Source organism: Colobus angolensis, unplaced genomic scaffold (assembly GCF_000951035.1).
Source record: "Colobus angolensis palliatus isolate OR3802 unplaced genomic scaffold, Cang.pa_1.0 Scaffold29, whole genome shotgun sequence".
NCBI lineage: Eukaryota > Metazoa > Chordata > Mammalia > Primates > Cercopithecidae > Colobus > Colobus angolensis.
The window spans coordinates 4,473,464-4,499,239 of record NW_012116154.1 but is presented as its reverse complement, the minus strand read 5'-3'; the positions used below and the strand labels follow the sequence as shown (position 1 = coordinate 4,499,239).

Below are 25,776 nucleotides of genomic sequence, written 5' to 3'. Positions count from 1 at the left end.
TTATGACCCTTATAAACTATACGCCAATGAGATACGGTTGTTGGTGATTCTTTTCCAAACCTCCTCTTTGTTTCAAACCAATAGGTGTTTTTCCATTCAGGGATATACTGAATTGCTGACCTGCGGCTAATCTGTTTTTCTCCAGGCTGTGGATTCCCCTCCAAGTGGAGGAGGATGGGCAGGCTGGGGATCCTGGGGCAAATCTCTGCTGTCATCTGCATCTGCCACCGTAGGTAAGCATTGTATGTTACATTGGAATAGACAAAGTCCCGAAGCCTAATAGGATAGGACGTTTCGATTGCACTGTATACTAATGAAGTTTAACATTAGCCCATGAGGAAACCATGTTTAGTGCTTACTATTCTAAGTGCTTCATTTATTCCTCCAATACATTTATTCCTCAAAATAACCCTGTATGGAGGAACTGTCGTTTGCTGTACTTTACAGATAAGAAAGCTAATCAGAGAGAGACTAAGACCTTGACCAAAGTCAGGAATGTCTGGGTTGCAATTTAAAAACCAAGTAGTATGGCTTTTAGCCACTATATTATATGATCTTTTAAAGTATAATATATTCTTAAAGCTTCGTGTTTATCATTCCACTTGAATTTTTTGTAATGCACAACTCATCTACTCCCAAAAAAGATTTGAGATATCTTGATAAAAGGTATTTCATTAGCAGGATATTAAAATATAAGTAGAAAACAATGTGCTGGTAGGGAGGATATATATTTTATATATCCCACGGCTAATAGAGTTTTTGTAATTGAGTATTGACCTCAACTCTGAGCTTCTTGGCTGCCAGTACATTATTTATTTCTCTTTGAAAACAAAATTTTAATTTAAATAAATCTATTTTTCTGGTTTAACATTTTTAAATACATTTCCTGTATTTGTTCTTATACAAAGAGAAAATATGATGGATAGTATAGTGTCTTCCTGAGTGCAAATTTGTCAGGATATTCTTCATGTTACCATTTCTTATATTCTGTCTTCATGAAAACTGAAGGTATAACATCAATATATCTAAGATGATTTAGCAAAGGCATTTCATCTTGAAGGTGGAAGGTAAGGAGAAGACAGGGGAAGCCACAGGTAACAGTTTTCACACCATGTACTTCAGGTATTCTAAGGTGCAGTCCATGGCCATAAGGATCTTGCGATGGGCCATGAATTGGTCCACTTCACTGTTACTCCTAAAACTAGGAAGGTCTTAAGGCCTTTTGCCCCACTTCAGTGGACCATAACCACAGTGTTAAGGGCCAGATATCTAACTTTATAGAGCTTAGGCTGCCTGAAAGAACGGATAGATTGCATTCCTCTAATTCCATCTCTGTCAAATATCAGTTTGCTCAGGAAGGCTCTGGGAAGAAGTAGCAGTGGCCAAATAAATGTTGACCTCTCTGGTAAGAGCCTGGAGAGCAGATTTTCTCTATTGCTTATTGAAGGGGATGCATATGCCTTGAGTACCACATATGCAGATGACAAAATTAACTAAATTCAAGTAGAGGCACCTGTTCTGTTTTCTGAACAGGACAGTGTCTCTTCACAAGGGTGAGGACAAGCACCTGCAGGCATCCTCTGTCCTTGGAAAAACGTTTGTACTTTTAGTGGCTATCAAAAGGATCTTGCCACTAGTGGCACTTAGTTAGAAGTGGCATGCTTTCTAAGCCAAAAACTAAAAAGGGGGTTCTAAAAGATTGTTTTAATTGGAATAAGTCATGAAAAAGTAAACAATATGGTTACTAAAATTATACAGCTCTTCTCGTGGTTTATATCATAAAATAGTTACGTGTCCTGGATGTTTCCAGTTTTAACAGCATCCAAACCACTCTGGTTTATAATGTATTTGGTGCTTCGAGGGTTCTATAATAGATGGAGGATTTACTCTTTCATTAAACTTTTAAATATAAGTTCCTGCCACAGAAAATACAGAAATCATCTGCCCTGTGGTAGCAGCTACAGGTGCTCTTTGTGCACACTTAAAGGTGCAGCTCCCTGTAACTGCTCTAGCCCTCGTTGGTCAGACCATTTACTGTTGTTTCTCATTCAGTGTCTGCACCTCATTTGACTTTGGGCTTTGTTGGACCCTCCCAAGATTTCCTGTCCATGGACTGACAGCTCGCCCACTGAATTTGCTATCCAACACCTTCTTCGGTGTCTTGCTGTAATTTGACCTTTGCACACATGCAGCTTTGGTTCCAGTGGACTGTGCTCCAAAGCCTCTGGGTTTTGTTACCTGGGTCACATGTAACCAGTAGATGGTGCTGTCTTTACTGCTTAAAAAGTGGAATGTGGCCAGGCCTGGTGGCTCACGCCTGTAATCCTGCTTTGGGAGGCCCAGGTGAATGAATCACTTGAGGTCAGGAGTTCGAGACCAGCCTGGCCAACATGGTAAAAACCCGTCTCTACTAAAAATACAAAAATTAGCTGGGCATGGTGGTGGGCGCCTGTAGTCCCAGCTGCATGGGAGGCTGAGGCAGGAGAATTGCTTGAACCCGGGAGGTGGAGGTTGCAGTGAGCAGAGATTGTACCCCTGCACTCCAGCCTGGGCAACAGAACGAGAGTCTGTCTCAAAAAAAAAAAAGCAAGATGCGATTTTTTCATGGCAGGTCCCTTTTGACTTGATCTGATGTCATTGTCTTAATCTGCAGCCTGTGCTTATGTTTGGGGTTGCTCTTAAAGTTTCTCTGTATCTGAGCCACCGTGCAGATGATCAATACTGCATCTTGTTACCCTCACAACAATTTATAAATTCTGGTGGTTCTCATCTGACTCTGAGTAGTAACTGATCCAGAAGAGCCTAGAGAGGTAATTTCCTGTAGGCCATCATGATCATTGTGCCAGTCATATTTTTCATGGCACATGATCCCTGTGCCATGAGAAATCATATCTCGCTTTTTAAGTAGTAGTGTCAGCACCATCTACTGGTAATATTTGAACGAAGTAACAAAACCTAGAAACCTTGGAGCACAGTCCACTGGAACCAAAACTGTACATGTGCAAAGATCAGATTACAGTAGGACACTTAAGAAGATGCTGGATAGTAGATTCAGTGGGCGAGCTGTCAGACCATGGATGCAAAAACTTGCCACTTTTCCTCTAGGGTGAGTAAACACATGGTTTCTCTGAGACTGTATGACATTTGCACATTCCTCATGCTATATCAGAATGAAGTTCAGTATACCCTCTTGTATTAGTTTCTGTCGCTGTGTAAGGAATTACCACAAAGTTAGAGGCTGAAAACAACATGCATTCATTATTTTACAGTTTCTGTGGGCCAAGAGTTCAGGTATGGGACAGCTGCTTGGTGTCTCACCAGGCTGAAATCAGGGTGGCAGCCAGCTGTATTCTCATCTAAGGCTCACGTTTGCCTGAGGCATCATGGCCCTGGGGTTGACACTGTGCTTGTATATAATGGAAGTTGTGCCTTTCTTGCCTCTCTTAATCCCAAGAGAGTGGCTCAACCTAGACCACAGATCAGGAAGGCACCCATAACTGTAGTCTCTGGAGCATAGGGTGGTGCAGCTAGAAGGGGGCCCAGAGTCGAGGATGAGGCCAGTGGCTCTGCCAGCTGCTCAACTGGCACCTCTGCTTTGAAGACGCCATATTTTAGGGTCATTCACGTTGTTGGCAGAATTCAGTTTTTGAAGTTGTAGGACGGAGGTCCCTGTTTCCTGCTGGTTATTGACCAGGGGTCACTTTCAGCTCTTAGGGGCTGCCCTCAGGCCCTCTTTCAAAGCCAGCAGGAAAACCTCTCTCACGCTTCAAATCGCCACCTTCAGAAGGGCCCCTTTGTTTTAAAGACGTTCCTGATTAGTGCAGGCACACTGAGGATGATCTCTCTTGTGAGTCACTGAAATTCAACTGATCAAGGACCTTAATTACATCTGAAAATTCTCCTCATCTTTGCCAGATAGAGTAACCTAATCACAGGAGTGGAATCCCATCCTGTTTACACTCCAGCTCACACTCCAAAGGGAAGGGATCACATAGGGTATATATATCTGGGGACAAGACTCTTGGGGCCATCTCTCAATATGGTCATGCTTCACTTAACTATGGGAATGCCTTCTGAGAAATGGGTCGTTAGATGATTTAATCATTGTGCAAACCTCACAGAGTATACACAAACCTACACAGCTAGGCTATGTGGTAGAGCCTATGGCTCCAAGGCTGCAAACACAGGACAGCTTATTACTGTACTGAATATTGTGCAATTGTAACACAATAATTAATAAGTATTTGTGTATTTCACACATCTAAACATAGAAAAGGCACAGGAAAAATACAGTGTTATAATCTTATGAGACCACTGTCATAGATGTGACCCATCGATGACCAAAAATTTGTCATTTGGTGCATCCTGCCTACCTTAATTTTCTTCTCGTCTCTGTTTGAGATCTTTATCAGTTACACCACCAATTCCAGAAACTTAGTATTTTTTATGGCTCTGGCTATGTGCTGGAATTTTGAAAAGCTAGAGAATCTTGGCATTTTTCTCTTGTTTGCATACAAAATGGCAAAGGGTACATGAGGAAGGTCATTAAAATTTTGAAATATTGATGCTCATTCTAAAAGTCCCTTTGGAGAAATTTTAGATCTATCTTTAGAAAAGCAGGTACTAAAATTGTCTATCACCACTGATCATCACTACCCACCTCCCCCTCAAAATGAATGCAATAGAAATATGACTGAAAACCCTGCCTAAATTGCTCTGACTGCATATTTTGGAGATTTCTGATCAGGACATGCTATGACTTTAGGTAGCAATAGTAGCTAAAACAAGAGGAATATATATTTCAAAACTGGATAAGTGTCTTTGTAGACCTGTACAGAACTGAAACATGTAGCCTAACAGGAGGCTGAAGTCATGGGTTCCCAGGCTGGAAACAAGCACTGGTGGTTGGGAGTTTGACTCCTGAAAGGTAACAGGGATCATAAGCAGCCCACACATGGTGCCAGGCTCAGAGCCTGAAACAGGTTGGAATGGAGTTCAAAGATCTCTGTGAACAGAGAATTTAAGGTTATGGGTGCCTTCCTGATCTGTGGTCTATGTTGAGCCTCTATCTTGCGATTGAGAGAGGCAAGGGAGGCACAACTTCCTCTATGTACAAGCATAATGTCAACCCCACGGCTTTACAGCATTTGCAGTTTATTATCATCAGGCAAGAAATTTATTGGAAAACAGATCACTCACAGTAGTAGACAAGCTTTGAAGATTTATAAATTGCCTGTGGAAAGTAAAGAAATAACCACATGCTCAATTGCAATTGATTTCCACTCAGAAACCTTGTGTATACCCCCAGGGTAATTCCAGCTGCAGACAGGGGTGCAAAACATATAGTCCGTCACAAAACACAGAGCTATTAATTGAGCAGTAGACATGGAAACCATTACTTCTTACAGTTGTTGAAAAACTGCAGTTAGAATAGTTAGAACTGTTGAGAGTTGGTAGGAGAGTAATAGGAGAATAGAAACAATTGAAAAATGGTACTCTCTTGGAATGAGCACTGTACCATGAGTCGTAAGACCTGGGACCCAGTCCTGAGTGCTACTAACTTGTCATCACAAGGCACTGTTACTAACTAGCTACACCATGCCCTTAACCTAAGACTCAGGTTCTTTGTATAGAAAAGTGTGGGTGGAAAAACTTGAGAAATTCTAAGGTCTCGTCCAACTTCCAGAATATGATGATACCGTATTCTGTGTCTGTGCACAGAAGGAGAAAGATATTTGTGCCCACTGTGCTAAGTGAAAAAATATAAAAAATTAATTGAAATTATTTGTACTCTTTGTTTTTATATTTTATCTTTTGCCTCATTACTTTGACTCTGAGGTTAAGGGAAACGAGAAAAAGTGACCTTCCCAATGCATATAGAAAGTCAAATATTTTTCAGTCAATAATTATTTTTGGAGAGGCCTTAACTCTTGCATTAGGCTCAACTACAGCTACACTGTTATCACATTCTTAGAAGATTTGGTCACCTGTCACTCATGCCTTTGGATAAGTTCGTAAAATGAAATAGCATGGTTATCATTTCCAGGCAGAAATAAGAGTGCAAAACATTTTAGAAAAGAGAGTTTTTTTGGAGGCTGAGGTGGGTGAATCACTTGAGGTCAAGAGTTCGAGACCAGCCTGGCCAACATGGCAAAACCCCGTCTCTACTAAAAAAATACAAAAATTAGCTGGGTGTGGTGACACGCCCCTGTAGTACCAGCTACTTGGAGGCTGCAACAGAAGAATCACTTGAGCCTGGGAGACAGAGGTTGCAGTGAGCCAATATTGCACCACTGCACTCCAGCCTGGGCGACAGAGCAAGACTCTGTCTCAAAAAAAAAGAAAAGAGGGTTTTGATAGTAGTTCCAAATCCCACAGCATCTTATAGACCTGACTTGTTCCTAAAGTGTATTACTAGGCTAAGAGTAATAGACCATTAGTCAAAATGAAAGTCAACAACACTAAAACATATGTAAGTATACAAAAGGAAGAGCTCTATAGTAGGCTGAGTCATTTATTTCTAGATACCACCAAAGGCTTAAATGTTTATTTGAAATTCTAGTTTTGACAGTTTTATGAGTTTAAGCATCTTATGCAAGAGTACCTGAGGTTGGAGGTTGGTGTGTACGGAATGTACCTGATCTGTATATTTACTTTTTCCAAAATTATCATTGTTCCCCTTCCTCATCCTCTCCCAAGGTACATAGTTTTTTTCTTCTGCACATTTTAATGAAACTCTTCTACCAGCCCTGTCAGAAATGACAGTGTTTATTACAGAGAATGGCAAACTTGTCAAAATGGTACTAGAATGAGAAATCGTCACTGTGTAAATCACTGTCGATAGGGCATGAATTCATTTTTGAAGGTGACATTGCTGATGATATGAAATTTCTCAAGGATAATTGAGACAAAGAGAATAGGATTAATGCTTAGAGTTTGTCCACCATCCTTTAGATTCTATGAATAAAACACAGGGGTTAATGAGTGTCTGTTGGACTTCTGGGCAAATATCATCAGTTCAGTAACACTTCTTTTCTATTTTGAGCCTAAAGGGAAGTAAGTATCTGATTACAAAGTGGACATCAACCATCATATGGAGAGGAAAGACTATTACAAAGGAAGGTTGACTGGCTCCCTTTTTGCTGCACTATAGTTCGCTTTGGTTGAGCATGGTAGTATCAACTTGTGCTTTTCTGAACAATTACTCTTCACAACTTTTTATAATATCTTGAATTCATTGATAGAAGAGTCTGAAACACAGTCAGTGTATATATATATATATATATATATATATAGACAGATACAGATATATCTACCTCCATTCAGCGGGATACTATGCAGCCATTAAAAAGACCAAGGTAGATCACTGTTCTAGGTTGGATGCCCAGCAGAGGGATGAGGCAGAAATTGTGTGCTGGAGTTTTACTGTGAAGTGCTTTCTGGAACAAGCTTTGCAAGACAGCAAAGGATTGGAAAGCAAAACTGAGCCAAGGGAGAAGTTGAACTGCAATGTCGTTACAGCAGAGGTCTTAGCCTATCCCATAGGGAGCTTGGGGTTTGGGATGAGTCTTAGGAGATATCTTCCCTTAATCCGCCGGGCCGGGCCTTTATATCAACAGCTCCCTCATTGACCAGTCACTGTAGTATAGTCTTGGTGGAACCAACTCCCTTTGGTCAAAGGCAATTCAAAGGGAGGCATTTACTTAGTTGAGCACTGTCAACAGACAACACTCCCAGAATCGAGGAGAATGAGCACTGTGATTCCAGATAGCACACAGCACCTAGCACTATCTCTATGTGCTAAGACTTCAACTGTGAACTGCCAAATGGAAAAGCCAGGTCCAGAAGACTTATTTATAGGTAAATATGCTTTTACATTCTTGAAAAGAATCACAAGAAATAATTAGAATTGTTATCTTTAGAAGGAAGGGGTTGAGGGGAGAGAAAGGGCTACCTTAAGTCTTTCAAAAGCTCCAAGCATTCCTTCTTTTAGAAGTCACTCCTATATCAGAGCAAATGCATTAGAATGTACCCACATTTCTCATTAAATTTACTACACACACACACACACACATATATATATATATATCAACTATGTAGGAGTTGAATTTATTTGAATGATAATTGACCAGCTGATCCAGTATTACATTTTGAATACATTTAAGTAAATATTAATTACTATCTAATTTGTAATTTTATTTTTTTCTTTTAAAGCCAACAGCTTTTGCAGGCCTTAATTATTTCCACAGGCCCTTATAAGCTCGTACACTCTATTACTTATTAGTTACTGGAATCTAAGCAGAAAGAGGCTGGTCCACCTTCTGTTATCTATGTTTCTTTTTTTTTTTTGAGACGGAGTCTCGCTCTGTCGCCCAGGCTGAAGTGCAGTGGCCGGATCTCAGCTCACTGCAAGCTCCGCCTCCCGGGTTTACACCATTCTCCTGCCTCAGCCTCCCGAGTGGCTGGGACTACAGGCGCCCGCCACCTCGCCCTGCTAGTTTTTTGTATTTTTTAGTAGAGACGGGGTTTCACCATGTTAGCCAGGATGGTCTTGATCTCCTGACCTCGTGATCCACCCGTCTCGGCCTCCCAAAGTGCTGGGATTACAGGCTTGAGCCACCGCGCCCAGCCTGTTATCTATGTTTCTATACTCTTTGGACTTGCTAATATTATGAACATTTATATTTTTTAAATCTGCACATGAAAGCATGTTCAACACCACTAATCATTAGGGAAATGCTAATCAAAACTATGATGAGATACTACCTCACACCCATTAGAATGACTTTTTGAAAATTTTTTTACCACTAATATTTCAGTATAAGAATGACTATTATTTTTTAAGAAAACAAAATAAGTGTTGGTGAGGATGTGGAGAAACTGGAACCCTTGTGTGCTCTTGCTGGGGTTATAAAATAGTACAGCTGCTATGGAAGACAGTATGACAGTTCCTCAAAAAACGAAAAACAGAATTACCATATGATCCACCAATTCCACTTCTGATTATATTTCCAAAAGAATTAAAGGCAGGGTCCCAAGGAGGTATTTGTACACCCATGATCATAGCAGCGTTATTCACAATCGCTAAAGCACAGAAGCAACCCAAGTGTCTGTGGACAGATGAATGGAAAAGCCAAATGTGGTCTCTACATACAAGGGAATATTATTCAGATTTTAAAACGAAGGAAATTCTGACATATGTTACAACATGGATGAACCTTGAGGACATTATGCTAAGTGAAATGAGCCAGTCACAAAAAGACAAGTACTGTGTGATTCCACTTCTGTGAGGCAGTTAGAAATAGTCAAAATCATAGAGATTTGAGAACGTTCTGACTAGTGGAATGTAGAATGATGGTTTCCAGGGGCTGGTAAAAGAGGGGTGTGGGGAGTTATTGTTTAATGGGTATAGAGTTTCAGTTTTACACAAGAGAGAGAGTTCTGGAGATGGATAGTGGTGATGGTTGCACAATATTGTGAATGTATTTGGTACCTCTAAACTATTCAGGTCGGAAAAGTTAAGATGGTAAAATGTATGTCATGTGCATTTTACCACAAAAAAAATTGGAGTAAAATTCAACCAGTTATATCAGAGATGTGATATTATGGGATTTTTTTAAGTTTCTTTTTAATATATTCATTTTTTGAAAAAGAAGAAAAAAAGAAAGTTAAAAAAGACAAAGAAGGAAATATTGTATTAAAAAATAAAACAAGCTAAAAGGGAGAAACCTTCCTAATGAGTTAGCGTGTGCCCTTGTTGTGATCCTTTAGCATATGGGACCAATAGGAAGTACCCATTGAGCTACCCAGTCATCCAAGGTGCTGCAGAGAACTGCTGCTGCTTCCCTGAGTTACCACTTGGTCAGAGAGAACTTCCCAGCATACTCTTTTTTTTGAGCTGGAGTCGGAGTCTGGCTCTGTTACCCAGGCTGGAGTGCAATGGCGCAAACTCAGCTCACTACATCTCTGCCTCCTGGGTTCAAGCGATTCTCCTGCCTCAGTCTCCCAAGTAGCTGGGATTACAGGTGCCCACCACCACACCCGGCTAATTTTTGTATTTTTAGTAGAGATGGGGTTTCACCATGTTGGCCAGGATGGCTCGAACTCCTGATCTCAGGTGATTCGCCTACCTTGGCCTCCCAAAGTGCTGGGATTACAGGCGTGAGCCACCTTGCCCACCCAGCATATTCCTTTTGCAAATTATTTCATCTTAAGTATTTCAGATAACCAGCAAATTATTTCATCTTTCCAGAAAGAGGAGAGACTTCCCTTCGATGACTTTTTGATCTTGGTGGAATTCACAAGAAGAGGGCTTCATAAGATCACAGTGCTTTTGGGGAAGAAAAAAATCAAAGTGGATCTGTAAGATAGCGCTACACAGTGTCTTGAGAATGCAGCCTACACAGCACAGGGATGAGCCTAAAAACACTAAGCTATGCCATCACTCGACACAGTTGACAGGGAGAGGGTTAGAGTCAGGTTTCACCGCGGAGGTGAACTTCACCTTGTTCTTTGGTCATGGTAAGGTAAGTCAAGTGCATTTTAGAATAAAACCATGTTTTAAAAAGTAGGAAGCTCCAAACTAAGGATCTGATTTCCAAAGAGTTATAGAAATGGGATTAAAATGACATTTATTCAACTATAAATGGCAATAAAACTTTCTTGACATAACACAGTGATGACACATGTGGGTTCTAGAGTCAGAAGGACTGAGTTGGAATCCCGCCTTTGTCACTGATTGGCTTTAGGACCTTGGGAAAGTGATTTCACCTCACCAGGTTTCAGTTTTCTCAGTTGTGAAATGAGTATACTAATATCCTAAGGGACCTCATAAGGTCATTGAGAAGATTAAATGAAATAATGTACTGTACTAAACGTATTTAGTACAGTGTTAGGACATAGTAAGTGCTCAATAAATGTTGGCCGTAGCAGAGGTTTCACGTTTCTTCTCAATAATCTCGCAAAACTCTGAGAGGTAATCCTCCTTTCAGAGAATGCATAGCAGCAGACATTCAGCGAGGTTAAGCAGCTCACCAGTATTACACAGCTAATAAATGATGGGAGCAGAAATCCTCCACAAGGCTCCTGACTCCTAAGTTTAAGGTGTTTTCCGTTCGAGTATAGGTAGTAAATTAAATACCAGCCAATCATTCGGCATTTATTTTAAAATGATACATTATCACAGCATTTGTACGACTTTCTCATCTTCTTTGCAGCACTCACCTTCTATTGCAGTGAGCCAAAGAGTAGAGGATATTCCATCTTTAGAATGGAATTTAGAGGGGTTTCAGATTTTGAGGATACTTGGGGTTTGGGATGACACGTGAAGAAATTAATCCGTGTATACTGTACCCTATGGTATTATTCATATTTATTGTTTTTCTCTTATTGGTAGGTCCCAGTCAGTACCTCTGGAGATGAATCACTCCCAATCAAAAGGCAACAGGGACTTCATATTACTGTTTTCTTGTTCTGGACACTAGATGTCACACTAAGTAAAGTTTTAGAGGTTACTCTCTAGAGTAAGGCGTGGCACAGTGTCTAAACCTTAGCTATGAAAAATTATAGATCATACATAAATATAAAGCTGAACTTTACATTTTTTTGTTTCTTTTTTTTTGTAAAGCTGAACTTTATATTTCTAGTAGAATGAAGTAAAAAGGTACTTTCCTTAACAAAAAAATTCAGAAAAAGAATTGTCAATAAGAAAATGTAGTTGGAATAGCAGCCTATTTTCATTGTTAAACAGATAGATCCCATTTATATGCACATAAAATCGTATTTCCTTCCAGAAACAAAGTGATTTTTCTAGAGGCAGCTCATATATACATATCTGTAATCATTTATGTTCTGAGATGGCGAGAAGCCATTCTTCCTGCAAAAAGAACCAGACATTATCCTAACCTGCAAGGGATGGAGAAGGTGAAAGAAGAGATACTGAATATGAGATTCATTATCTCCTGAAACGGTCTCAGGGAAGAATGTGTGATCATCTTTCTTGCATGGCTTAAGCAAAGAAGATGGAGAAGATGGTGCCTCCCAGCCTCCTTGACCTCATTTTTTTCCTTGATTTTGGCTCTCAGAAATCTAGATGAGAATCATAGATTTGGAAGCACATTATTTCCTTTTGGAAAATGCGTATTATATATATTTTTAATTGCAGGGAAGTTGGACGCAGTATGTAAAAGAGTTAGATATTCTATCCTCTAACTTAAATGTGTTATTGAAACTTCAACAAGTTTCTACTAGATACATTTCTACTAGAAATGTAAAGTTCAGCTTTAAAAAAAAAAAAAAAGAAACAATGCTTGAAATTCATTGGAAGCTAGAGATAATTAATTCAAGCATTAGCAGTCACAGTACACCTTTATTTTTTCAAGTAACTCAGTAATTAATTTGAACTGTGTCTAATCTGCACATGACTAGAAACACATATTTCTATATATAATTACAGTTGTAAATAATGTTTAACTTTCAGGGTTTTCTAGGTAGTGTATTTCCATTGGACATAATTCCTTCTATATTTGTCAAATATCAGTGCCTTGTTTATGCTAAGATGACTAGGATAAATAAGGTTACAACTGCTAAAATGCTACTCTTTAGGTTTGGGAGTCATCCATGTCTTCCCCTTTCTTATTCAGAAAATGGACAACTGGTTATTTTAACAGTGTCTTCTAAGACTAGGTGGTTCTAGTTAGCTCTTAAATTCTGTTGGGACTTGGGAAGTTTTCCCTCATGTTACTGCCTTGTGTTTTAGCAACCGGAGGTTACCCAGGTCCCGAGAGAAATCTTTCCTTTTCTTCGTGAGTGCTCAGGATGATGGCAGCCTGTGCTGTTTCTCCTTCAAGAAGTCAGACAGCCACTTCGGACCATCCGTAGGCTATTCATTCCTTCAGTGGTTTGACAATTCAGAAAAGCTATAACTCATCGTGAAGGCCTCAAAGGGAGGAAAATCTCTCCAAAATAAAATGTAGACAAGACTATGTCCCTATCAGGTCGAAGGCTGGGGTTTTTCCATGTGGGTAGGAAGGTCAGCTCTGTATTTACCAAATAGTTATTGAATAACCGTTGTGCCAGGCTCTAGGGAATGTGGGTATTGTCCTTGCTCAGATGGAGTAAAACCTGTGCCCTTCGCCTGCCTGACTACTGTTAAGGCTGATCTGTATCATTATTGTTTAAGACAACTGTCAGGGCATTATTGTTTAAGACAACTGTCAGGGCATTATTGTTTAAGACAACTGTCAGGGCATTATTGTTTAAGACAGCGGTCAGGGCTGTTGGGTGGCCTCCCTGGTTTCTCCGCTGACCTGCCTTTTGATTTTGGGATGTCGGCTCCAGAACCTTCACTCTCCATGCCTAAAGGAAGGCCTAATGCTTTAAAGAAACACTCTGAGACTCAGTTGATTTCAATCCAACCAATATTAATTGATCATCTGCCATGTGCTAAGCCTGCAAGGAATCAAAAAAATGAACGAAGAGTATCTTCCATAAGGAACTACAAAAGAGTAAAGAGGATGAGACAGGTACACTATACAAAGACAGTGTGTTGAGCTTAGAATTCCAGGTTGATGACTGGGTAGTGTGAGAAGCAAAAGCAAACAGTGAAGCATCTGGGAGCACTTTACCTACGTGTATCTCATTTGCACGTCACAATAACTCAATGAGGCTAGGTAACTTCTCCAAGGTCATTCAACAAGGCAGGGGTGAAACTGAGCTCATATTGGAACCCACATCTCAGGGAGCAGGGATTCTTCTTTCTTTCAATCAGGATGTACTTTTACATACCAGGTGCGATGGCTCACGCCTGTAATCCCAGCACTTTGGGAGGCCGAGGTGAGTCGCCACCTGAAGTCAGGAGTTTAAGACAAGCCCGGTCAACATTTAGTGAAACCCAGTCTTCACTAAAGGCACAAAAATTAGCTGGGTGTGGTGGTGCGCATCTGTAATCCCAGCTGCTCGGGAGGCTGAGGCGGGAGAACCACTTGAACCCAGGAGGCAGAGGTTGCAGTGAGCCGAGATTGCACCAGTGCACTCCAGTCTGGGTGACAGAACGAGACTCTGTCTTAAAACAAACAAACAAACAAAACACTATGTATTTCTACAACTTAAAACAGCTTTGTAAGATTAGGTGGCAGACTTGCAGACCATGGATTTCCAATGTATCCATGAACCATATTTTTATTTCCAACAGGTCATGGATTGACGGCAGTCAAGGAAAAAGCAGGGGCCACTCTACGGATTCATGGTATAAATTCTGGATCTTCTGAAGGGGCCCAACCAGACACTGAAAACGGAGTCCCTGCAAGTGAGTGATGCGTCTCCTCTGGGTGTTCTTGGACTTTATTACACCATGTCCAAAATCAGAGGGTTTCCAAGTTCAGATCAGCAACATGAACTCTTAAACGATTTCTTTCTTTTCTTTAGTAACAGATGCAGCCACAGATCAGGGCCCTGCAGAAAGCCCACCCACCTCCCCTTCATCGGCCTCTCGGGGTATGCTGTCTGCCATCACCAATGTGGTTCAAAACACTGTGAGTCGCTGGCTGCTTCCTCTCTTTCCCCTGTATTTCCCAGGGCCTTCTTTTGATATTTCCATTTACCAGTGACCTAGATACATCAGAGAAACGATGGCCTTGCTCAGAACTTTGGATTATGGTTTTTTTTTTTTTTTTATGTTTTCTGCTACAAAGCAGACGTAACCTTGGATTCAAAATAATAAGGTCAAAATGAAATATATTTTATGTTTAAAAGAAAGGAGCTGTTTGGAAGGAACATTTTTCAGTCTGATTTAATAGAGTCCTTTCCAGCTGCAACAAGGACAGCCTCTGGTTGAGGGAGAGAGAACTCTTTGTCAGAGCAGGGACAACTGTTTTTCCTAAATGCTCTGCTTATCTTACCCCTAAATTTGAAAAAGCATTAAACCGTTTAAATAAAAAGTACCAGTTGCAAGACAGGAAAAACAGCCCAAATATGTTCCTGAAGTGTTTCCGGAGACCAGCGTTCTTCCCTCTTCCCTGCCTCTTCATTCCCACCCTCCTCTTCCTTACATCACCTTAAGTGTACCCCCCCGATCCCTGCCTACCTCTTAAAAGAAGCTCAATATTAGCAGCAAGACATTGGTGAATATTGAAAAAAGGAAGGCATCTCAACTGAGATAAGGCAGCTAGCTGGTCTTCAGGGTCAGGGGGTCAGAAGATTTCTTTCTTTTTTTTTTTTTTTTTTGAGATGGGGTCTCACTCTGTCACCCAGGCTGGAGTGCAGTGGTGTATTCTCGGCTCACTGCAACCTCTGCATCCCTGGTTCAAGCAATTCTCCCACCTCAGCCTCCCAAGTAGCTGGGATTACAGGTGCCCACCACCACACCCAGCTAATTTTTGTGTTTTTAGTAGAGACAGGGTTTCACCATGTTGGCCAGGCTGGTCTTGAACTCTAGACTTCAGGTGATCCTCCCGCCTTGGCCTCCCAAAGTGCTGGGATTACACATGTGAAGGTTTATTTCTTGCTGTGTAAACTAACTAGTTTTTCTAAAAATATGGCTCGTGTCCCACTTATTCATTCATTCATTCATTAAAAGAAAAACAACAACAGAAACATGATTAGCCCTCACTATGTTCCAGGATCTGTGCTGGATCTTGGATATATGCTGGCAAACAAGAGAGCACAATATCCTGGAGGACTGAGGTGACTGAACAGATAAACACAATGTAATTCGGGAAGAAGTGAGGGCTGCGGTCAAACATGAGAGTATCTCACCCAGACCTTGGGGTCAGGACATGCCAGAAATATAGAAAATGACCGGTGTTCTCTTTGCTATTTGAGGACCTCTAGACTGGGGTGGGGTGAAGGAGGAGCAGCAAATCTGTCTTAGGAGTCAAATAGCAATACAAGTCAACCACTCCTGTGGGAGGGTTTGTGGGATGGGAAATGAATGGAGCTCTGTCAATATCTCTGGTATAAGAAATGAATTCACGGCCTATCTGAGCTACCAAGAGGGCACTCTTGAGTTTGTCTTCAGCAGCCTCACATTCCTTTCTGGGTTCTCTCCAACCTTCTTGGCCCCTATTTCCCAAGTTCTAGACACTACCCCTCCAGGTCTATCCTTAACACAAATCCCTATGTCCTTTCTTCCACCATTTTATTCTCAATAAGATAGTTTTTCGTAGGATGTTAGCAGGCACTAAGTCAAATTACACAGAAGTGTGAATTGCTGCTGTCCCATCATCCCCCTGAAGTGTGCGCACTGAAAAATCTGATTTATAGCAAGATTACTGGTTGGCTCCCAAATCTAAAAGCAGTCTAAATGCCCAAGATGAAAATAAAGTATATTAATTCTATGAAATTCAGTATTTCTATTTAAATGATAATTATGAAGATTGGAAATTGCATATCAGTAATAATATCATAATAAAATAAAATTTATATCATTTTTATGTATGGTGGGAAAAAACGCAGATGTATGCATATTATAATTGCAGTTATACAGTTGGAGTGTATGTATGAAAGAGTTGCAAGGAAATGTACACAGTTCTGTTCACTTGAATAGTTTGTGTGAGTAAGTCTGGGTTCTTTCAATCTTTTAAAAAAGGCAACAATGACTGACAAAGGGATTTGCAGAAGGATAACTATATAATACACCAGTTTCTAAAGCCAGAAGTACAAGGAAATCAACATGTCTTATTTCATGGATATACTAATTATAGGCAGTTATTGCTAGTTTCTGAGAGTATGCAAGAACTGTCTGAAACAACCTGAAGGTCTTACCCTCCAGAGCCCTAGATTAAAGAAGTCCCTAAATTAGCAGGACTACTTGACATTTTAATAGGCTGCTCCAAGCAACTCTGTTACTTGGGTTAAAAATTTTTTTTAAACAGAAAACAGCAATTGGGTCACCTGTTAATTTTATGTCTTAGATAAATATCTATTCATACACAGAGAGCCAAAACATATGTTTTGGTTTTTTTCTAAGCATCATTTTTAATAACATTGTATGTCCTACAAATTACATAACATATGTTTTTCCAAGGAAAAGAAAATAGGGTTAAATGGATGATAATTTTTTCCTGATGAGAAAAAATTGTGACTTTATATTGATTTTAATATTTGAAGATAGTGCCAGTTACCTAGGAGTTGCTGACCACTGCGAAACAGCAAAACCTAAAAATCTAATCTCATGCAGTTATCTCATCTGCAGGGTAAAAGCGTCTTAACAGGAGGCCTTGATGCGTTGGAATTCATCGGCAAGAAAACCATGAATGTCCTTGCAGAAAGTGACCCGGGCTTTAAGCGGACCAAGACGCTCATGGAGAGAACTGTTTCCTTGTCTCAGGTTGGATTATATACTTTTGCAATTTTTTCTTTCAGTCAATAAAGTAAATACATTTTTATTTATCTTTTCGAATAGCTAATTTAAAGCATGCGATTCAAATCAAATGGCACGAAAGAACAGAGAGAGAAAATTGAGCTTCTACTACCTCCGTTTCCTCAGTCATTTAATTCCTCAGAGGAGATAACCACTTTTAACAGTTTCTTAAGGATTCTATCAGAGACAGCATGTAGATATGGATATAGATCTATAGATGCAGCTATATATAAATATACAGATGTATAAGTATATGTGTATGCACATGGATAGACATGTACATAAATACACACATACTTTTTCAACCCAATGGTAGCATACTAAACACACTCTTGTTCCTTGCATTAATCACGTAATATTATTTCTTGAAGATGATCCATTTATGTTATGGTGTGCATCCCATCGCTACCACTTAGTAGCTGTGTGACCTTGGGCAAGTTACTTAGCCCCTCTGTGCCTCAGCTTGCTCATCTGTACACCGGAGATAATTTACATACCTACCAATAACTTTGCTCTGAGGCTAAGCTGAGTTAGAATAGAACCCAGCTCTTAGTAAGCACTCAGAAATGTTAGTTGTCATCATTGTCGTTATTATGTGTCGGTATAATAGGTGGAAAAATATCTCATTGGAATTTTATATTCTATTTCTCTTGATATGTGCAAGGATGGTCTTCTCTCACACTTGCAGCACTAAAGTTTTCCAGCCCTTCTTGCAAAACATGATACAAAGAATTCAATCTATCTTTGCATACTTACAATAGTTAAGAAAATTGGAAATGATATTTGTCTTATTTTCCAAATAATGACTCACTCTCCCAGCTGAAACATGCCTAACTTACCGCACAGCCCAGGCATGCCCCAGTCCACCTCCTCCATGAGAGACTGATGCACCAGGTCTCTGTGCTTTCCTGAAATCAGAGGCAGCTGATGCAGCAGTGGATTTTGTATGTCACAGGCAGGACTTATACTAGGAACCCATGAAGGTTGCCTTCATGAACAGCTATCACTGAGAATATGTTCATGGCAACCCCTAGAAGCTTTTGTTTGAGGCTATTTCTTCTTGCCTCTTCTGGAATAACCCAAGTATGAGCACTCTGATGTTGTAGTCCAGAGAGGGACTTTGCAGGATCATCTAGACCATCCCCCTCCTGCTCCTTGAAAAATAAAATAGATGACTGGGCACGGTGGCTCATACCCATAATCCCAGCACTTTGGGAGGCCAAGGTAGGCAGATCACCTGAGGTTAGGAGTTCAAGACCAGTCTGACCAAGATGATGAAACCCTGTCTTTACTAAAAATAAAAAATAAAAAAAAATTAGCCGGATGTGGGGGCAAGCACCTGTAATTCCAGCTACTCGGGAGGCTGAGGCAGGGGAATTGCTTGAACCAGGGAGGTGGCAGTTGCAGTGAGCTGAGATTGTGCCACTGTACTCCAGCCTGGGCAATAGAGTGGGACTGCATCTCAAAAAAAAAGAAGAGGAAGAGGAAGGAAAAAGAAGAAGAAGGAGGAGGAGGAGGAGGAAAAGGAGAAGGAGGAGAAGGAGAAGAAAAAGAAGAAGGAGGAGGAGGAGGAAAATAGATTAGTATTAGTTAGGTAATTAGCACTAGATGTCATAAAAGAACAACCACCCCCAAGTATCAGTATGACTTAGAACAAAAAGGTTTACCTTTCGCTCTCACAAAGTGCAGCATGAATATTCTGCTCACATAGGAGACTTGTCCCAGGAGGCTCTCATGGGTAGCACACTGCTGAGCCCACATCTTCTGGCCCCATCATCTTGAAATACCTTACCTCCAGCCTCATGGAGAGGGGATGTGGAAGGCAATATCTGGTATTTCAGAAAGTGACAAGTGCCATGGGGAAAAAGACAAAGTAGAACAGGAAGAGGTGATCAGGAATCAGGAATATGGGTGTGAGGGGCAGGCTGAGTGTTAAATAGGATAGTGAGGGGGTCTTGGGCAGATGATGACATGTGAGCAAATCCTGGAAGGAGATGAGAGCGTTGGCCATGCAGGAACCTGAGTAAAGCTCATTCCAGGCCAAGAGAGAACTCATGCAAAGGCCCTGAAGCAGGAGTGTCTGGTATGAACACAGAACAGCAGGATGCCCGTGATGGAGAGGAGTGAGCTCCGGGTGAGAGTTGTTGAAGAGGACACCAGAGTGGTGATGGGAAGTGGCAGACATTCATAAGGACCTTGGGTTTGACTGTTAGTGAAATGGGGAAACCATTGCAGCATTTTGAGAAAAGAAGTGACAGAATCTGATTTGTGCTTTAATAGGACCCCTCTAGTTCCTGGGTAGAAAATTGGCTGGGAGGACCAAGGGCAGGGAGACTGGTTAGAATGAGCATCAGTCTGTGCCCTCCCAGAAACAGACACCAAGATGGGCTTACATGGGCTTAAATGTGCAAGGATTTCATTAGGGGAAGTGTGTGTGAGAGAAAATGGGGAGGGAGCACAGGAAGGCTGGGAGAACCATTAGACCAAGATGCCGGTCCCATCCCAGTGAAGGAAAGAGGAAGAGAAAAATGAGTGGAAGTGTCCTAGACTGCAGTGTGACCTGGGAAAGGCTGGGCGAAGCCATGGGAAAGCCCTTCAGCCAAAGGCTGCTGACAAAGGAGACCTCATCTTCCAGGAACAGGTCTGCCTTAGTGCCTTGCTGCACCAGTGATTGGCAGGGAGGAGCTGTGGGAGGCTGAAGGCTGGATTTCAAAGTCCGGCATTTATGCTCCCAGGAGTAGGAGGGAGGTCTGCAGGTTGCACTGTCACACCCTCCGCTGCAGGCAATTGCACTTTCTAAACAAGAGATAACCGTGGCCCCGTGCAGCATGGAGGCCTTGTAGGTAGTGAGGAATGGCTGATTCTGGGTATAATTTGAAGATAGATCCAGATCGCTTGTTGGAATGAATGTGAGCTGTGGGATAGAAGGAGTTGTCAGGGATGGCTCCAAGGTCTTTTGGACAACTGGAAAGATGAAGCTCACATCAGCTGACACAGGGGAGTCCGTTATATTTTTCCTTTACACACTAAAGAAATATATAACTATAGAAACTAGAAGCATGCATGCATGCACTAACTACATTTCTCCCATATTTTTATCCCAGTGGCACAGGGAATACTCTTTCTTTTTCTTTCTTTCTTTCTTTCTTTTTTTTTTTTTTTTGAGACAGAGCCTCACTCCGTCACCCAGGATGGAGTACAATCTCAGCTCACTGCAACCTCCGCCTCCTGGGTTCAAGCAATTCTCCTGCCTCAACCTCCTGAGTAGCTGGGATTATAAGTGTGCACCACCACACCCGGCTAATTTTTGTATTTTTAGTAGAGATAGGGTTTCACCAAGTTGGCCAGGCTGGTCCCGAACTCCTGACCTCAGAAGATCCGCCCAATTCAGCCTCCCAAAGTACTGGGATTACAGGCGTGAGCCACCGCGCCCAGCCAAGCACAGGGAATACTCTTTAAATAACATGGGGACAGGGAGTCCTTGGATTCCACACATGTAAGTCTCCATAGCTTCTCTGTGTCAGAAATTCTTCCAGGCCAGGATCATTCCCTGCTATTGAAACCAACTTCCCTTTCTTTTCCAGTGGGAAAATAGAACCAGCATCCCTTGTCAAGCTGGTTATCCCTTAGGCAGCTTTAATTTCACTCCCCAGTTTGTTTGTTTGTTTGTTTGAGATGGAGTCTCACCCAGGCTGGAGTGCAATGGCGCAATCTCGGCTCACAGCAACCTCTCTCTCCCAGGTTCAAATGACTCTCTTGCCTCCCTCCTGAATAGCTGGGATTACAGGTGCCCACTACCACACCCGGCTAATATTTTGAATTTTTAGTAGAGGCAGGGTTTCATCATATTGACCAGGCTGGTCTCGAACTCCTGATCTAGTGATCGGCCCACCTCAGCCTCCCAAAGTGCTGGGATTACAGGCATGAGCCACCGCGCCTGGCCTACTCCCCAGTTTTGAGTGAGTCCACATCATTCCAGAGTGACCCTTTCCATTTCTCTTCAATTTCATCTCTTCTTTCTTCTCTCCCAAATCCCAGATTCACAGGTGGAAGCTGGTGTAGAGAAAGGAAGTGATTTCAGTGTCACTTTGTTATTTTATTTTACCACCACCAACCCCTGAGATCAGTGGGGATAGTTAGTTTTTATTGCCAGTGTTAAAATTTTCCAGTGATGGTTTCATTGGGTTGATTGAAAAACTTTAAAATTCAGAGTCTGTGCTAATTTAGTCTTAAAGACAGACAGGAGAGAGAATTCTCTTTGCGGCCCTGTGGGTTCTTGGCAGACAACCTCAAGAACCCCAAAGGAAATGAGGCTGATTGTTTCACTGGCACACAATAGAAACCAAAGTCTATTCTTTAGTTCTCTTCCCCTGTGACCTTCTGGTGGTGGCCAGTGTCTTTACAGAGCTCTCCACAGAAATTAAAGAACCCCATAAACGTAATGCCTCAGTAAACTTAATGAGGAATCACATAAAAGATGCTTAGAATCAAAGAATGCAAGTGCAGAAAATTGAGAGTGACTGATGGGCTTGTGTTTATTTGTTGTCTTTTTGTTTAACCAACAAAAAACAACTGGAGAAGAGTTATTAATGGGGAGAGGAAACTTGGTTCACAGTCATATTTCTGGAAACCAACCTTAAGAATCTACAAGCTAATATTCTTTTTTGTTTTTTTTTTTGTTTTGAGACAGGGTCTCGCTCTGTTGCCCAGGCTGGAGTGCAGTGGCACAATCTCGGCTCACTGCGCCTCCAGGTTCAACCTCTGCCTCTCCTGCCTCAGCCTCCTGAGTAGCTGGAATTACAGGCATGCACCACCATGCCCGGCTAACTTTTGTATTTTTGGTAGATACGTGGTTTCACCATGTTGGCCAGGCTGGTCTCGAACTCCTGACCTGAAGTGATCTGCCCACCTAGGCCTCCCAAAGTACTGGAATTACAGGTGTAAGCCACTGCACCTGGCCCTAAGTTAATATTCTTAATTACAGTAAGTATATGATGACAAATACATTATGAGTTTATATTTATTAATTTTTAAATTGAGGAAATTTAATAACCACACAAAAAAAATTTAAAAAATTTTAAAACTCGGCTAGGTGTGGTGGCTCACACCTGTAATCCCGGCACTTTGTGAGGCTGAGCTGGGCGGATCACCTGAGGTCAGGAGTTCGAGACCAGCCTGGCCAACATGGTGAAACCCCATCTCTACTAAAAATACAAAAAAATTAGCTGGGTGTGGTCGTGGGCGCCTATAATCCCAGCTACTCAGGAGGCTGAGGCAGGAGAAACACTTGAACTCGGGAGGCGGAGGTTGCAATGAGCTGAGATCGTGCCATTGCACTCCAGCCTGGGCAACAAGAGCTAAACTCCATCTCAAAAAATAAAGAAAGAAAGAAAGAAAGAAAACTTAGAAAAAATCAGACCAGCTTATTTCTACTTTGACATCTGTGTAGGTGCAGGACTTAAAGTTAATCCTGTCATAAGAGATTCAACTTTTCAAGCATACATAAAACTCACTCATTATAGAAAATTTGGGGACTTTAGAAAATAAGAAAAGTGGCTGGGCGCGGTGGCTCACACCTGTAATCCCAGCACATTGAGAGGCTGAGGGAGGAGGATCACTTGAGGTCAGGACTTTGAGACCAGTCTAGCCAACATGGTGAAACCCTGTCTCTACCAAAAAATACAAAAATCAACTGGGCATAGTGGCAAGAGTCTTTAGTCCCAGCTCCTCAGGAGGCTGAGGCAGGAGAATCGCTTGAATCCATGAGGCAGAGGTTTTAGTGAGCCAAGATTGTGCCACTGTACTCCAGCCTGAACAACAGAGTGAGACTCCGTCTCAAACTAAATAAAATGAAATAAGAATAAGAAAATAAGAAAGGTAATCACACATGTGGGAAACACCTTAATGGAAAGCGCCATTAAAGCTTTTGGTGTGTTTCTTACCAGTTTATTCCCAGACATTGAATTTTGGCTTTGTTTTGCCTTTCACATAATGAACATGTAAAATGCAAAGTAGGATATGATGTAAAAGTTATCAATAGCATCAATCAAAAAAATCATTTTTTAGAAATTCTAAAGTGACCAGAATCTCCCCCTCTCCAATACAAAGTCAGTCCTCCCCACCTCCCCCATGTCTTACACAGGAGATGATGCTTTTAAATATACATCCAGAGTACAAGCATTGTGTATTTCTGCAGATGTTAAGGGAAGCTAAGGAGAAGGAGAAGCAGAGACTGGCACAGCAGCTCACAGTGGAGAGAACTGCACACTACGGGATGCTGTTTGATGAATATCAAGGCTTGTCACACCTGGAAGCCCTGGAAATTCTGTCCAATGAAAGCGAAAGCAAGGTACTTCTGCACTACTCATTTGAAATGGCATGCTTAGTCATGTGTTGCTTAAACATGAAAGAAACTGGAAAATCTGCCTTTAAAAGATCTCATTTTTAGAGCCTCATTATTATTGTGCTAAGGTCGCAAATACTGTACAATGTGATGACCCTTGAGCTCCAAATCATCTCTTCTCTGTCCTATGCCAAGCTATTACCCCACCCCAGCTCCAAGAAGGCTGGCACAGTAAGAGCCACCACTATCCACCCATCTCATGGTGCAAAAGGCTGCTCAGAAATGTGGTTGTCCGGCTTCTGGCCCTCTGCCTCCCTTTGGTAACGAAGTACCCAGGTCAGAGATGCCCTGCCAGCCCACATCTTCATTCCTACCCAATGAAAACAAAGCACTTGAGTTCCTTTTAGAATGCAGGGTTTTAATATATTTTTCTTATGGGTTATATAGTTATTTATTCAGCCATCTTGTTAGGACTCCTGGGCCACAAAGGGCAGGATTATCCCACTGAAGGTTAAGGTTCTGTTAGGGAATACTCCTGTACAGACACCTGGGAAACCCAGCCTACCCAATGACCCTGCACATTCATGCTCCCCACTTGGTCCCAGGAAAACAAAAGATGAATAGCAAAAATCAGCAGGGTTTGGTGATTTTTATTTTCCCTTAAAGTATCTATAGTGGGGTGTGTGTGTGTATGTGTGTGTGTGTGTGTTTATTTAGCAAGCACTTACATGGCACTTATATAGCCACCATTCTAAACACCATAAAACTGTTAACTTATTTAACTGTATATATATGGCTGTGTTGTGGATGTCAAGCTGACTGTGCTCCGGAGTAGTTTTCTAGTGGAGGCCACCAGGCAGTACCCTCCGGGCCTCTGGAGAGGGAGGGGCCATGGTGACATTCACTGAGGAGAGGCAGGTCCCCAGACAAGAAGCTCAATTTGGCAGTGAGCCTTAGAATGGAGAAGTAGTTTTTGACTCTCCCTAGACCTTATCCTCTTATGTTTGGACTTTGAGCCATCCTTCATGCCTGTCTAATCAGAGAAAGACAACATCTGCCACATAACAGGCAACCAAGAACCAAATAGGACGAAGGCACTGTCCCCTGCCCCAGATGATGGAGCTACACGTTACTCTGTTCACTGCCTTCTTTGTTATCCGTGAGCCTTCAGGGAAAGTCTTGTGGTTAAAACTGTTCAAGAATAATTTTCAAAAAAAAGCAAAATTGGGACTCTCATACAGATACAAAATGACCCATGTTAGAGAACTTATTTAGCTCATTCATTAATTCAGGGAACCAGGCAGATGTTATAAATGATTCAAAGGAAAAGCCAAAGAAGCACAAATGTGTACGGAGTAGTATGTACGTGGCTATACACCATGGAATACTATGCAGCTATAAAAAAGAATGAGTTCATGTCCTTTACAGGGACATGAATGAAGCTGGAAACCATCATTCTCAGCAAACTAACACAGGAACAGAAAACCAAACACCACATGTTCTCATTCATAAGTGAAGTTGAACAATGAGAACACATGGACACAAGGAGGGGAACATCACACACCGGGGCCTGTTGGGGGTTGGAGGGCTAGGGGAGGGATAGCATTAGGAGAAATACCTAATGTAGATGATGGGTTGATGGGTGCAGCAAACCACCATGGCACATGTATACCTATGTAACAAACCTTCACGTTCTGCACATGTATCCCAAAACTTAAATATAATAATTTAAAAATATATGAATGTGCCAATAGACACAAACCTGCTTTTCCACATCAGGGAGGTTGTCCTCCCACTGCACAGAATTCATTCACATGACTATTGACAAGAATGACTTTGCATTGTTATCAGCCCTTTACAATTTATAGTCATAAAATTGCTCCCATAAATTCAGAATCCAATAACCCAATAAGATGTGCTCTAGAAAATGCAGTTCTTAGCCAGGCGCAGTGACTCATGCCTTAATCCCAGCACTTGGGAGGCCGAGGTGGGCAGATCACCTGACGTCAGTTCAAGACCAGCCTGGCCAATATGGTGAAATGCCATCTCTACTAAAAATACAAAAAAAAAAAAA

At 41.5% G+C, this 25,776-nt stretch overlaps 1 protein-coding gene across 1 annotated transcript in view; it reads left to right on the top strand.

Moving 5' to 3' along the window:
* FAM114A1 (family with sequence similarity 114, member A1) overlaps positions 1 to 25,776 on the top strand; it is a 79,200-nt gene that overhangs the window by 22,869 nt on the left and 30,555 nt on the right. The window contains exons 3-7 of the mRNA XM_011949108.1: positions 146 to 233; positions 14,192 to 14,305; positions 14,425 to 14,531; positions 17,192 to 17,326; positions 23,556 to 23,708. Of these exons, the coding sequence (XP_011804498.1) occupies positions 146 to 233; positions 14,192 to 14,305; positions 14,425 to 14,531; positions 17,192 to 17,326; positions 23,556 to 23,708 (597 nt within the window). The remainder of the gene's footprint in view (positions 1 to 145; positions 234 to 14,191; positions 14,306 to 14,424; positions 14,532 to 17,191; positions 17,327 to 23,555; positions 23,709 to 25,776) is intronic.